This window comes from Bombina bombina, chromosome 1 (genome assembly GCF_027579735.1).
Source record: "Bombina bombina isolate aBomBom1 chromosome 1, aBomBom1.pri, whole genome shotgun sequence".
Classification (NCBI taxonomy): domain Eukaryota; kingdom Metazoa; phylum Chordata; class Amphibia; order Anura; family Bombinatoridae; genus Bombina; species Bombina bombina.
Genome location: NC_069499.1, coordinates 245,091,895 through 245,107,792, shown reverse-complemented (window position 1 = coordinate 245,107,792; position 15,898 = coordinate 245,091,895). Strand labels below are relative to the sequence as shown.

Here is a 15,898-nt window from a genome sequence, read left to right as displayed (position 1 = left end):
TTTTCATTTAGCAATTAACATTGACATTCCCCCTTTAAGCTATGACCTCTTGTACTTATGTTCTTATTTTTCTGGGAAAGAATTACTTTCCTCTGGGACTATAATTACTAAACTATTTATTATGGGTCAAGTACTGGTCTCTGGAGTTCTCTGTACATGTCACACTGCAATAAATGTGTTTAAAGCCTGTGAACTCGGAACTTCGCAAACCTCAGTTTATAACTTGCTGCATTTTTTTCTCTAAAAATCACACAAACACATTTTTCACTTGATGTTTTCATTTTAAGCAGTTGTTTATTCCAGGGCAGATTTGTAGTTGTGGAAATAATCCATAATGTGGGATTTTATGAGATTTTCAGACAACTAACACTTTATGATTCATAATCTTTATCACTGCATTGTAAACTCTTTTAGGATTAAATATAAGTATTGATTTGAAAGAAAAAAAAAACACTAACATACAGTACTGTGATATAATATAAAAAAAAGGAGAAATATTCTGTGCCATATGGGCATTTACCTTGTTGGAAGGGTTACATGGGTTAATGTATTTGCAAACAGAAAAAGTCATTCAATGTCTATGATAAACATTAATCGCTAGGTTATCACCATGACGGGGGTGACCAAGGGCTGCTAGTCTCACAAGTGAAAAGTCCTGCCATAGCCATTAAAGAAAGTTGCCAATACAGGATACTCAGGGGCACCCAGCTTATTCAAGGAAACTACTGGTTAACCATAAACAAACTTTTTAGGTGATAGCACCCATTTATATTCGGGTCACACTGTGGTGAAGGATTAAAGAGACAAATTAAGATGCCATTGCTAAAAATCTGTCTGAAGTAACTGGTTAAATCTTTAGTTGGTCCCAGTGAAGAACGCTGATAGAAAAAAAGAAAGCAGGTGTTATGCATCCATGACAGTTCCTTGTCCTTAAGCTAAAAAATTGGAGCGGTTTAGTATATGCAGGGGTCTGCTTTTTCCTCTAGTGATACTTTAAACATTGTCTCCCTGGAAATGAGATCTTAAATTAAAATTGACTGTCCATCAAGGGATATTGATCCTGAAGTGATGACAGCACCTTTGATTATATAGTGACACATCCGTCATCACAGTAAAGAAAATACATGTCTGACCACGTGAATAGATTAGTCTAAAGTGTATAGATTAGTCTAGAGTCACTCTATGATCTCTTTTCCCCCAGACATTTCAGTTCTGGTGAGTTTTTTTTTTACATATATATAAAAATGTCATATTTTGATTAGGTGTTAAATTGATGGGGTTTATTCCAATCTTTTGTAAAATCTTTTTTTTTTGTACGTCATTATGCAATGTGATGAGTTTTTTCTTTCATATCTGAATCCATTCCTATCTGGCAGACTGTTACAGATATTTTTTTACACCAATTTTCATATTATTTTTCTTAAATTTGTTTAAGAACCTCTTGAAATTAAATTTTTGACATTTTCATCTTTTTATGGTTATGATTTTTATATTTTGCTATATTTCTCAGTTTCATTAAATGTGATGTAAATACAATAAGTAATAATGTGCCCTCAAATTCCTAATGACCAAGATATAGTAACTCTTCTGATGCTTGCCATGACAGATTAGAGTCCCTCACCTGTCACAGTGTGTACAAGGTTAGCTGCAATCTCACAGTACTTATAAAACACATGCCAAAGATTATCGTTTTCTTTAAGCCTCAAGTATCAATTTGCATGTCACAGTGTTAGTGGCTGTCTGCTACTGGGAAGGATGAGCAGGCTCCGACTGCAGTTACTGTCCCTCCTCTCTCTCCTAAGGTCCCCTGGGTAGCTGGGCAGGATGCCTCCTGGAAACCCCTGACAAAAGTCTGGTGAGGTTACCCTGCGGAGAAGGCGGCGGCACTGAGAGCTTCCCCCTCTTGTTGCTCCAGTGTCCCCTTCCCAGCTGTGTGCTCTCAGCAGTGCTGAACCTGGGACACCTAGCAGGGTACCTCTGCTCAATACCTCTTTTTCTGGGAGTGATTTCTGTCTCCAAAAGGTTGATGGCTCTGAATGTGCAGGAGTACAACTGGAAGAGCGACTCAAGGGACTTCGAGTTTGTGTCCTGTCCTCCTCCCTCCGGTGTGAGAAGGGTCGAGCAAAGCGCTCTAACATCTGTCTGGACAAAGGCTTGGGGCTGCGCCCCGTCCCTTCCTGGGACTTTCCTGTCCCTCCTCTTTGGGGCTCAGGGCTGAGTGGCCCCTTGATACTCAAAGCTCTTTCACATTCCCTGTGCCCAGAAACTCGGGCAGCCTCCAGTGCTGAAACCCCAGCTCTGTTGGTTGCATCCAGCCGGAGTCCAAAACGCTTGTATGACCGAAGTAAGAAGTGGAGCTCTGCACTGTGACCACAAGAAGCTGCATACATAAGTGGCCTGTTTCCAGCCCTGTCAGCTAGTTCTGGATCTGCATTGTGCTGGACAAGTAGTTTGACAGCATCCAGGTGACCAAGTTCACAGGCCAGACTGAGTGCTGTGCGGCCTGCTTCATCCTGTGAATTCACTTCTGCTCCCTTTTCCAAGAGGAGCCGCACAAAGCGAGTCCGGAGCTCAGACTCTCGTAGACACACTGCAAACATGAGTGGAGTGCGGCCTTGGTCTCCTGCTGGGGAATTTATTATCCTGCGATCCAGGGCATCCAGCACAAAACGAGCCAGGTGAACCTTCCCTCCATGCATGGCATCCAGAAATGTCCGGGTACCTGAGCTGCGGCGGAGATCCCTTGGTCGAAGCATGGTGGTATTTTACCCCAGCTTTCTCCTCACACTTGCTGGGCTGGGGGAGTAAAATAGACCCCAGGTCTTTGCACAGATTGACCAGAATGATGAGTTTAGTGCTCTTCACACTCCTGTGACATACCAGATTCTCAGCAGATCCTGTATCCCTATTTCTCTTATGCACTGCATGTAGTTAACCACTCCCCTGTCTCTTTCACAGCCTCTCGTGTCTGTGTTCAGTTACTGTTGACAAGCACAGCTGCTGTTCTTTTCATAAGAATGAGAGATACATAATCTGCTAAGGATAAACAGTCTGGTGTGACATCAGTCAGGTGAGTACTTCAGGCTCATAGTTTTCCATGCTTTCCAGCTGAGTGTTAGATTTAGGTTCCCAGGTCTCACTCACAGCTATCAGTCTCAGTGAGTCCCAAAACCTCTAGAGCCACTGCACTATATAGCTGCAGGTTACTATGGTAACAGGTACCAGTGATGTTGCTGGTCTGGGAGGATCAGAAAGAGAGAGACTCCCTCACTGTGTGTATGTCAGGGACAAGGGAAGGGGAGACAAGAATGCTAAAATTAGTTAAACAAGTAGAAAGGGAGCAAGGATAGGTAATGGTAAATATAGCAGAAACAGGAGCAGTTATTAAAGGGACACTGAACCCATTTTTTTTCTTTTGTGATTCAGATAGAGCATGCAATTTTAAGCAACTTTCTAATTTACTCCTATTATCAATTTTTCTTCGTTCTCTTGATATCTTTATTTGAGAAAGAAGGCATCTAAACTAAGGAGCCAGACAATTTTTGGTTCAGACAATGGACAGCACTTGTTTATTGGTGAGTAAATTTATCCACCAATCAGCAAGAACAACCCAGGTTGTTCACCAAAAATGGGCCGACATTTAAACTTACGTTCTTGCTTTTCAAATAAAGATACATAGTGAATAAAGAGAATTTGATAATAGGAGTAAATTAGAAAGTTGCTTAAAATTGCATGTTCTATCTGAATCACAAAAGAAAACATTTGGGTTCAATGTCCCTTTAAGGACAAGACCGGTACTGAACAGAATTATGTGGAGGGAATAGATTTAAGAGACATCAGAAGCAGGAGTGATGGTAAGAGTGAAGAGCTGGGAGAACGTGAGGCAGCCACGATAAAAGGTGTAGGATATCAGGTACGCAGGTGTAGAAAACAAGAACAGATAGGGCAGACTCACATAATGTCAGATTTATCATGGGCCGAAAATAGGAGAGAATAAGAAAAGGAGATTTGTGGGAGTGCAGAAGACGTGGATAGATGACAGGTAGGACAATAGGGATGTTATCAAGGCCAGGTAATTAGGAATTATGACTTGATAGGAAAGTTATGAAAGCTAAGCCTATGTGGGAGGAAGAAGAGAATGGAAAGAACTGGGTAGCTGCTGGTGGAGCAAACAAGGTAGGCATAGCTGCATGAGAGGGTAGGGGGAAAGCACCACCAATGAACACAGGAATTTAAAAAGCACAAAACAGAGGGGGAGACTTCTACAAGGCGGGCAAAATTGGCACCCACGAAATGATGCTCATGAGGTGGAACGCCACTAAAAACATGTGACAAAGTATAAAACTCTATACCCCCACAGCATATACCACAGTAGAGTCACTTTTATCCCTTCCTCTCCTTTTTTTTCCCCTCTCCCCCTCTTTCCCCTTCTTCTATATAAGGCTATATTTACAGCGAATAACAATTCAAGGTAATTACATACGAAAGGTCACTGGATCCCTTTTATATTTCAATTGTATTTAATATTTGATAAAAGCTTTACTCTTTAGTTATATACAGGTATCTATGTCATGTCACATTGTATTCCCTCCCTCTACTCCATACACCTACAACAAATGCTAAGTCATATGTAGAGAAAGTTGGTGAGAAACCTCACCTGGAAGACGTGGACTTTACCGGTACTAATGGACTTCCTACATATTTTATGGGACTTATGGTATGGAATGAATCCTATTACAAATGTTATTGTGACATGTACTCAGTTCTCTGTATTGCCATACAGAATGGTTTGCTTTACTGTATCACTCAATAACTTTTAATAAAAAACTTTTAAAAAGGGTGAGCAGTGGCTGGTGAGATAATAGGGAGATATCATAGAGGGGTAGAGCTAAGAAAGATGGAATAAAACAAACAAAACATAGTTGCAGTTACATTATCCGTGGGGTTATAATACAGCCAGAGAACTAATATGGCTGCTGCAATGTAGCTCACATTGATGCCAGTTGGGCAAACTCCCATTTACTCCCTGGATGCCAGAGAGGACGGAAACGTATTGCAGCCAATGTGGTAATCCTAATCATAATAATATTATTATTATTATCGGTTATTTGTAGAGCGCCAACAGATTCCGCAGTGCTAAAATACCCGAACTTCAAAGTCAATGTTGACACTTGATTGTCTTGAAATGATTGGTGGCGTTATAGACTGGTGGCCCTCAAAAATTCCCTATTGGTTCTAATGAAGTTAGCCTTCTAACAACAATACTAACATAAATTAATATAGTCAGAGGCTGAATAAAGCATGGAGAGATGGATGTGATTGATTTTGGACACTATAGAAGAGTGCAGATGTCTCTTGAGAGCTTTTCTTTGTCTTTTTAGTGGCACCCATCTTAAGAAAAAATGATCAAACTTGCTTAGAAACACACACAATCATTTCTAGATATGCTGAGGGAAAAAAAAAATATCCCTGGTTCCACCTTTCTGCATCTGAATGCTTTTCACAGCATATCTGTCTCATTTCACTTTGGCACACAGTAATATGGCACAACTAATTTGGCTAATTTTTTGTCACACTTTAGTAGCTAATCTCTGTTGGAGAGGGTACAGTTCCTTCATTCTAATAAAAAGCATATGCTCCTCCTGCACTCCAGCCAGGAAAGCAGATGGTAAATATATAATTAATTTAAACATTAAACATACAAGCCTGCATATAACATACAGTGTTACCGTCAGCATAATGGGTAACATTTCATGTGACATTATTTACCTCAGCACGAAAATGAATTTCCTGACGGAGGGCAGGAGAGGTATGCAGGAGGAATCGTGCCCCCAGGCTCCACTCTTATACACCAAGATACAACTTACCAGCTATATTGGGGTTCTTGTCTGTAGGGAGGTTAAATAATTGCTCTGTTTGGGAACTGACAGTCTTGGGTTAAACAATGTTCTATGTATGTTACTGGAAGTTGTTGCATTAAATCCTTGTTTTGTGTGCTATAAAATAAAGGGATATTCCAGAGCAAATGATTTTGGAGATATATTGCTAATTTTGATGCAAAAATAAATAAACACATAAAACACTTGTTTACTTTTTAAAATTGGCGCATAATGCAAACCAAACCTCTGATTAGTGTTAGAATGTTCCTTTAAATCCCTATTCTGTTCGTGTATTACAAACTCTAAGGGGTTAAACCCCAGTCCCCTCCATGTAAAAAGGCAACAATGGAGTCAAGTCACCGATCTCTGAATTACTGTTAGTAAAAGGAAAAACTCACTGCATTCTGTGTTTATTACTGCAATAAAAATGGTTAAATCATTGCTCTTTGTGCATAGAAAGGGCAATAAAATGATTAAATCACTGCACAGTGTAGGTTGATAATGGAAAGGGTGTTAATAAGTATTTGGCTAGTTGTATAAATGGAAAAGATATAGTATAGAATAGTAAGATAAATGGCTCTCAAGCTAGAATTTGCCTTTCTAAAACTCTTTGCAGGATCTCACAGTACTGACAAGACTGTGAGACCCTGCAGAGAGCTTTAGATCACAGAGACCCTTGATGGCATTGGGCAGTATGGGGTGGAGCTTATCAACTTGCCGGTGTGTGGCCATGTGGTTGGGTGAAGAGTTCAGGTGGTCTTTGTAAAACCAGCACCATAATACAAAATGGTAAAGCATCATAAGGGACAGAGCTCCTAAACAATCCTGTAAAATGCAGAACCATTTGTAGGTCGGTTAGAGAAGTGCAGCTGATGGTGCAGAAGACAGAATGGTAATTACTCATTTTGCAAACTATTTCATATTATGAATTCATTAGTATATCTGGTGATGTCACAGAAATTGTACCACAGAAAGAAGTCTACTATGAAATAGAAATTTGCTTTTGAAATCTAAATATTTGTACTAAAACATATAACTTTGTGTTAACTTTTTTTTTTAAAATGATTAATTCATAGACATTAGATTTTGTTTTTGTAATGCTGTTTAACTACTTCAGTAAAATGTCATATGACAGAACTTTATTAGGTGTTAGCTATGATGCACTTTCTGATGAGTTTTAGAGCGCACAGGAAGTTATCTTCATGATTTGATTTTTCATTTCCTAGTGTGATTTTACTGAGCTATAGTGTGATGTGGAAATCAGGCTTTAAATAGTTTGTCCCACTGTCCCATAGTGTGTACAGACAGCTCTGTTACAGAGTAGGGGCAGGAGATGGTGCAGAGAGCAGGGGCATGAAATGGTGCAGAGAGCAGGGGCATGAAATGGTTCAGAGGGCAGGCGCAGGTGATGGTACAGAAGGCAGGGGCAGGAGATGGTACAGAGAGCAGGGGCATGAAATGGTTCAGAGGGCAGGCGCAGGTGATGGTACAGAAGGCAGCGGCAGGAGATGGTACAGAGAGCAGGGGCATGAAATGGTTCAGAGGGCAGGCGCAGGTGATGGTACAGAAGGCAGGGGCAGGAGATGGTACAGAGAGCAGGGGCAGGAGATGGTACAGAGAGCAGGGGCATGTGATGGTACAGAGGGCAGGGGCAGGTGATGGTACAGAGAGCAGGGGCAGGAGATGGTACAGAGAGCAGGCGCAGGTGATGGTACAGAGAGCAGGCGCAGGTGATGGTACAGAGAGCAGGGGCAGGAGATGGTACAGAGAGCAGGGGCAGGAGATGGTACAGAGAGCAGGGGCATGTGATGGTACAGAGGGCAGGGGCAGGTGATGGTACAGAGAGCAGGGGCAGGTGATGGTACAGAAGGCAGGGGCAGGAGATGGTACAGAAGGCAGGGGCAGGAGATGGTACAGAGAGCAGGGGCAGGTGATGGTACAGAGAGCAGGGGCAGGAGATGGTACAGAGAGCAGGCGCAGGTGATGGTACAGAGAGCAGGGGCAGGAGATGGTACAGAGAGCAGGGGCATGTGATGGTACAGAGAGCAGGGGCAGGAGATGGTACAGAGAGCAGGCGCAGGTGATGGTACAGAGGGCAGGGGCATGTGAAGGTGCAGGGGCAGGTGATGGTACAGAGGGCAGGGGCAGGAGATGGTACAAAGAGCAGGCGCAAGTTATGGTACAGAGAGCAGGGGCATGAAATGGTACAGAGAGCAGGCGCAGGTGATGGTACAGAGAGCAGGGGCAGGTGATGGTACAGAAGGCAGGGGCAGGAGATGGTACAGAGAGCAGGGGCAGGAGATGGTACAGAGAGCAGGGGCATGTGATGGTACAGAGAGCAGGGGCAGGTGATGGTACAGAGGGCAGGGGCAGGTGATGGTACAGAGAGCAGGGGCAGGTGATGGTACAGAAGGCAGGGGCAGGAGATGGTACAGAGAGCAGGGGCAGGAGATGGTACAGAGAGCAGGGGCAGGAGATGGTACAGAGAGCAGGCGCAGGTGATGGTACAGAGAGCAGGCGCAGGTGATGGTACAGAGAGCAGGGGCAGGAGATGGTACAGAGAGCAGGGGCATGTGATGGTACAGAGGGCAGGGGCAGGTGATGGTACAGAGAGCAGGGGCAGGAGATGGTACAGAAGGCAGGGGCAGGAGATGGTACAGAGAGCAGGGGCATGAAATGGTGCAGAGGGCAGGCGCAGGTGATGGTACAGAAGGCAGGGGCAGGAGATGGTACAGAGAGCAGGGGCAGGTGATGGTACAGAGAGCAGGGGCAGGAGATGGTACAGAGAGCAGGCGCAGGTGATTGTACAGAGAGCAGGGGCAGGAGATGGTACAGAGAGCAGGCGCAGGTGATGGTACAGAGGGCAGGGGCATGTGATGGTACAGAGGGCAGGGGCAGGTGATGGTACAGAGGGCAGGGGCAGGAGATGGTACAAAGAGCAGGCGCAAGTTATGGTACAGAGAGCAGGGGCATGAAATGGTACAGAGAGCAGGCGCAGGTGATGGTACAGAGAGCAGGCGCAGGTGATGGTACAGAGAGCAGGGGCAGGAGATGGTACAGAGAGCAGGGGCAGGAGATGGTACAGAGAGCAGGGGCAGGAGATGGTACAGAGAGCAGGGGCAGGAGATGGTACAGAGAGCAGGGGCAGGTGATGGTACAGAGAGCAGGGGCATGAAATGGTACAGAGAGCAGGGGCAGGAGATGGTACAGAGAGCAGGGGCAGGAGATGGTACAGAGAGCAGGGGCAGGAGATGGTACAGAGAGCAGGGGCAGGTGATGGTACAGAGAGCAGGCGCAGGAGATGGTACAGAGAGCAGGGGCAGGAGATGGTACAGAGAGCAGGCGCAGGTGATGGTACAGAGAGCAGGGGCAGGTGATGGTACAGATGGCAGGGGCAGGTGATGGTACAGAGAGCAGGGGCAGGTGATGGTACAGAGAGCAGGCGCAGGTGATGGTACAGAGAGCAGGGGCAGGTGATGGTACAGAGAGCAGGGGCAGGAGATGGTACAGAGAGCAGGGGCAGGAGATAGTACAGAGAGCAGGGGCAGGTGATGGTACAGAGAGCAGGGGCAGGTGATGGAACAGAGAGCAGGGGCAGGTGATGGAACAGAGAGCAGGGGCAGGTGATGGTAGGGGCAGGGGCAGGAGATGGTACAAAGAGCAGGCACAAGTTATGGTACAGAGAGCAGGGGCATGAAATGGTGCAGAGGGTAGGCGCAGGTGATGGTACAGAGAGCAGGCGCAGGTGATGGTACAGAGGGAAGGTGCAGGAGATAGAGCAGGGGCAGGTGATGGGTCAGAGGGCAGGGGCAGGTGATGGAACATAGAGCAGGGGCAGGTGATGGTACAGAGAGCATGGGCATGAGATAGTACAGAGAGCAGGGGCAGGTGATGGTACAGAGGGCAGGGGCATTAGACAGAACAGAAAACAGGGGCAGGAGGTGGTGAAGAATGCCGCGCAGGGGCATTAGATGATGCAGTAGAGGGGCAGGGACAATGGATGGTGCAAAAATCAGGTGCAGGTGATGATGGAGAGAAGCAGGAGATGGTACAGAGTGAAGTTTAGAATATGGAGCAGGTAGAAAGGGTAAGAGGTAGAGAGAGAGTGAGGACAAAGTAATTATGCAGAAAGCAGGTACTTGTGGTTTTGTGTAGAGACAGGAGATCATGTATAGTGCCAGAGCATAAGATGGTATGTATAAGTGTAAGGAAATGAGCAGGGAACATGAACAAGAGATGGTGCATCAGATCGTGTGGAGATCATGGAGTACATCATGTATAGTGCCAGAGCATAAGATGGTATGTATAGTAGGGGGCAGGGTTGGGCTGATGGGAGCATGGGCAGAAGTGGCTATAATGGGCTGAAGGAGCATGGGCAGGAGCGGGCATGTTGGGCTGAGGGAGCAGGGGCAAGAGTGAGCATGGGTAGGGTGAGGGAGCAGAGGCAGGAGTAGCCATGGTTGGCTTGTGGGAGCAGGGGTAGGAGTGGGCATAAGTTGGGTGAGGGAAGAGAGGCAGGAGTGGGAATGTGTGAGGTGAAGTAGCAGGGGCAGAAGTGGGGAAAGGTAGGTTAAGGGACCAATAGCAGGAGTGGGAATTGGTGGCACTAGAGAGCATGCGCATTGGTGATATGAAGAAGCAGAGGCAGGAGTTTGCATGAGTTGGCTGATGGAACAGGGGCAGGAGTGGGCATGGGTGTGTTGAGAGAGCAGGGGCAGGAATGGGCAAATGTGGGTTGAAGGAGCAGGGGCCAAAGTGGGCAAAGATAGCTTAAGGCTACAGGGGCAGGAATGGGTATTGGTGGTGAGAAGGGACAGGGGCAAGACTGGGCATGCATAAGTTAAGGAAACAGGGGCAGGTTTGGGCAACTCTGGGGTAAGGGAATAGCAGCAGAAAATCAGAGTGATAATGAGCAGGTCGTTGTGGAGTGAGCAATGCCAGGATATGTGAAAATCAATGGAATTGGGAATTAGGAGATGTGAAACCCAAAAATGTTTTTTTGTGATTCAGACAGAGCATAAAATGTTAAAAAGTTTCCAAACTACCTCTATTATCAAATTTTGCTTAGTTCCCACTGTATTCTTTGTTGAAAAGATACCTAGGTAGGTGCCTGGAGCATTACATGGCAGGGAATGGTGCTGCCATCTAGTGCAAAACTGCTGGCGTATAGGGATTCCGACACTTGCACACCCCTGAGCTTACAGGGAGTGCAGAATTATTAGGCAAATGAGTATTTTGACCACATCATCCTCTTTATGCATGTTGTCTTACTCCAAGCTGTATAGGCTCGAAAGCCTACTACCAATTAAGCATATTAGGTGATGTGCATCTCTGTAATGAGAAGGGGTGTGGTCTAATGACATCAACACCCTATATCAGGTGTGCATGATTATTAGGCAACTTCCTTTCCTTTGGCAAAATGGGTCAAAAGAAGGACTTGACAGGCTCAGAAAAGTCAAAAATAGTGAGATATCTTGCAGAGGGATGCAGCACTCTTAAAATTGCAAAGCTTCTGAAGCGTGATCATCGAACAATCAAGCGTTTCATTCAAAATAGTCAACAGGGTCGCAAGAAGCGTGTGGAAAAACCAAGGCGCAAAATAACTGCCCATGAACTGAGAAAAGTCAAGCGTGCAGCTGCCAAGATGCCACTTGCCACCAGTTTGGCCATATTTCAGAGCTGCAACATCACTGGAGTGCCCAAAAGCACAAGGTGTGCAATACTCAGAGACATGGCCAAGGTAAGAAAGGCTGAAAGACGACCACCACTGAACAAGACACACAAGCTGAAACGTCAAGACTGGGCCAAGAAATATCTCAAGACTGATTTTTCTAAGGTTTTATGGACTGATGAAATGAGAGTGAGTCTTGATGGGCCAGATGGATGGGCCCGTGGCTGGATTGGTAAAGGGCAGAGAGCTCCAGTCCGACTCAGACGCCAGCAAGGTGGAGGTGGAGTACTGGTTTGGGCTGGTATCATCAAAGATGAGCTTGTTGGGCCTTTTCGGGTTGAGGATGGAGTCAAGCTCAACTCCCAGTCCTACTGCCAGTTTCTGGAAGACACCTTCTTCAAGCAGTGGTACAGGAAGAAGTCTGCATCCTTCAAGAAAAACATGATTTTCATGCAGGACAATGCTCCATCACACGCGTCCAAGTACTCCACAGCGTGGCTGGCAAGAAAGGGTATAAAAGAAGAATGACATGGCCTCCTTGTTCACCTGATCTGAACCCCATTGAGAACCTGTGGTCCATCATCAAATGTGAGATTTACAAGGAGGGAAAACAGTACACCTCTCTGAACAGTGTCTGGGAGGCTGTGGTTGCTGCTGCACGCAATGTTGATGGTGAACAGATCAAAACACTGACAGAATCCATGGATGGCAGGCTTTTGAGTGTCCTTGCAAAGAAAGGTGGCTATATTGGTCACTGATTTGTTTTTGTTTTGTTTTTGAATGTCAGAAATGTATATTTGTGAATGTTGAGATGTTATATTGGTTTCACTGGTAAAAATAAATAATTGAAATGGGTATATATTTGTTTTTTGTTAAGTTGCCTAATAATTATGCACAGTAATAGTCACCTGCACACACAGATATCCCCCTAAAATAGCTAAAACTAAAAACAAACTAAAAACTACTTCCAAAACTATTCAGCTTTGATATTAATGAGTTTTTTGGGTTCATTGAGAACATGGTTTTTGTTCAATAATAAAATTAATCCTCAAAAATACAACTTGCCTAATAATTCTGCACTCCCTGTATGTCCCTGTTGCATGCTCTGTCTGAATCATGTCTGAATCATGAAATAGGAATGTTGGGTTTCATGTCCCTTTAAGATAGGGTTTGCTATAGGGTTTACTATGTGTTTATGCTTCAAGGGGCGTGTCACTATACACAAATATAGCTGTTGCCCTGATAAGCCTGTAAGCAATCTGTCCCTAGGGATATGCTTGTGCAGAAAAATACACTTTGCATTACCCCCAAAATCAGTTTAATCAGCTATAGTTACATTTTTTATGTAAACAATACTTTATCTTGTTTAATTGCTGCACTCTCATATGCACTATATAGCTGTTTTGAGTTTAATGTCTCCTTAAAGGGACAGTCTACATCAAAAATGTTATTGTTTAAAAATATTGATAATACCTTTATTACCCATTACCCAGTTTTACATAACTAGCATGATTATATTAATATTATTTTTTACCTTTGTGATTACCTTGTATCTAAGCCTCTGCAGACTGCCCCCTTATCTCAGTTCTTTTGACAAACTTGCATTTTAGCCAATCAGTGCTGACTCCACTTGAGTGAGCACAATGTTACCTATATGACACACATGAACTAGCGCTAACTGTTAAAAACTGTCAAAATGCACTGAGATAAGAGGCAGCCTTCAAGGTCTTAGAAATTAGCAAATAATACCAAGAGAACAAAGCAAATTTCATGATAAAAGTAAATTGTAAAGTTGTTTAAAATAACATGCCCTATCTGAATCATGAAAGTTTAATTTTGACGTGACTGTCCCTTTAAGTAAAAACCACACAGACTCTCACAAAGCACAGTTTAATGGCTTGAGTTATTAATGCTTTAAATATTTTTGGGGGGGCAACAATATCTGCACTTGAACCATTTAAACACACATTCCCTCCTATAATTAGGAGAACAATTCAGAGGATAGACTACATTTATACTGAATAGAGATAATCACCCCAGATCACAGTAATTTCCCATCCCACTACATTTCATGTGTAAATTCCGCTGAATCCCCTGAAAATGCGATCACATTACAGCTGAGCTGTCTCTATGAGGCTGGCAGCGGGGAGGGAGTGCTCTTTGCACTTCAGATGGTATAAGTAGCATTTTTCTGTGATTCTGTAGGAGGCATTGTGCAAAACACTGTTTTTTTATATATCACTGCTTAGTTTAGACATGTAACTGTCACTTCATTTCTGCTAGAAGAGGCGTTGGGGAGTTGAACAGTCACAAGAAACCTATCATTCTTATTGCTTGCGGATTCCCACTGCAAACAACTCTACCTCTATTAACCTGTCAAGACCTTCAGATGGAAATAACCAGGCAGCAGATGGTGAGAAGAATAAACAGGGCTGGAGACAGGTTCTTTTATGTAAGCAATAATGAATCAATTGCTTATATGGCACAGACAAATATGATACAATGTACAAGAACATTTCTTGCAGGGATTAATCATTAAATGTTGATTCATCTACTAATCTTATATGTGACCTGCCCCTTTTATCTGTGCATCATTCCTCTACTAGTTTTAAACACTGTTAATTCAAGTGTGTTCTCACCAGTACAGCACAGGCTTTCATGCTTATTCAAAAACAATTATGGGGGAAAAAAGCAATAATAAAAAAACAGAGTTATGTTCGGAACAGGTGGTGGTGGGAAACTGGGGTGTGTTGGTGGGACAGTTGTTGTAACTTACTATTTATATTATTATTTAATTGCCTTTACTTAGTTTAGGAATACCTGTATATTAGTTTATAAATTCAAGGGATATGAAAACCAAAAAAAGGATTTTGTGGTTCAGACAGAGCGTACCATTTTAATTATTTTTTAATTTACTTCTACTTTCAAATTTGTATAGCTCCCACAACATTGTGTGGTGAAGAGATACCCAGGTAGGCCTCTGGAGCATTATTATGGCATGAAATAGTGCTACCATCTTGCAAATAGATAACTTTCTTGCAAAACTGCTGCCATCAGAAATGGGCCGGCTCCTAAGTATATGTCCATGCTTTTCAACAAAAGAGACAAAGAGAACAAAGAAGCATTGATAATAGAAGTAAAATTAAAATTGCATGTTCTTTCTGAACCGTGGAAGAAAAATGTTGGGTTTGATTTCCCTTTAAAGGTTGCGCTACAATGTCCATAGCTGTAGTGACTCTAGTGATAGTGCGCAGGTCAGTGATATACCTAGGTCTTATATGTTTTTTTTATTGATAACCAGATGACTATAAGGGATATGGCATTACCATTCGCCGTTTATATGGTTCTGTTGTTTGATGGAGGTTACATTGGGAGTGTATACAGTAGAAAATTAATTTGGGTGGGAGATTGCCGTGGTTGTTGGCAGAAATGCATTCTGCAGATTAAAAGAAAATAAAGCCATGCCCTTTTGGGCATACAGGGGACCATCCAGCAGAGCAATTAACCCTTTCACTACTAAGCCATTTTGGTACCCCAGTGATGAGCCAATTTTGAGCTTTTTTTGTTACTTAAATTTAAACACTATTGTAAGTCAAATTTCAGTGAGTGACCCACACAAATTATATTGGATTGTTTTTTTTCAGTAGGCCCAGCAGATTCAGAATATACCATTATTATATATCATGACGTGAGAGATAGCTGTGGCAAAAAGTGTAAAATAAAAAAAAGGTGTATTTTTGTTAAGATTTTAGTAAATAATATTGAAAATGGCCAGGTGACCACTGCTGTTACTTTAATCACTTTACTAAATTGTCATCAAGGGGCCCAAATGGGCTTTTGGGGGTTATAATATAGATTAGAGAGGCTCCTTTGTTCAGCACAGAAATAAGAGCACATTTTTCTTGCAAGGTTACTGTTACCACAGTGATCACCTGACTATACAGACAAAATTCATATATGTTTTTAAGAGAGGGTCTTGTCTACTAGAAAATAAACTTTATTAGGAGTCACTAGGTATAACATATTTTTTATTAGAGCATAAAATGTCTCATTCTTAAAGGGACAGTATACTGTAAAATATTTTTTCCCTTAATGTGTTTACAATTGCTTTTTTTTACCAACTGCAGAGTATTTATGAAATTAGCTTTTTAAGGTTTATTTCTGTATATGAAAGCTCTGATTTTATGTTTTGAAGCCACAACCTAATAAAATGGGTTGAGCTTGTAGCTATAATCAGATCTCATTACTGTATCACATTGTGTACATATACCGGTTTCTTTATCTTATATCTGTCCTTAAAACAATCACCAGTACTTTAAGAGAACAATGGAAAATCAACATTTTATTA

The 15,898-nt window shown here is 43.0% G+C and overlaps 1 protein-coding gene across 1 annotated transcript; it reads right to left on the bottom strand.

Annotated features, from left to right (window-relative positions):
• Positions 1 to 370: 370 nt before the first annotated feature.
• On the bottom strand, positions 371 to 2,812 carry ANKRD63 (ankyrin repeat domain 63). The gene has a single exon (XM_053689769.1). The coding sequence runs from the start codon at positions 2,754 to 2,756 to the stop codon at positions 1,722 to 1,724; it is 1,035 nt and encodes a 344-aa protein (XP_053545744.1). The 5' UTR covers positions 2,757 to 2,812; the 3' UTR covers positions 371 to 1,721.
• Between the last annotated feature and the right edge of the window lie 13,086 nt (positions 2,813 to 15,898).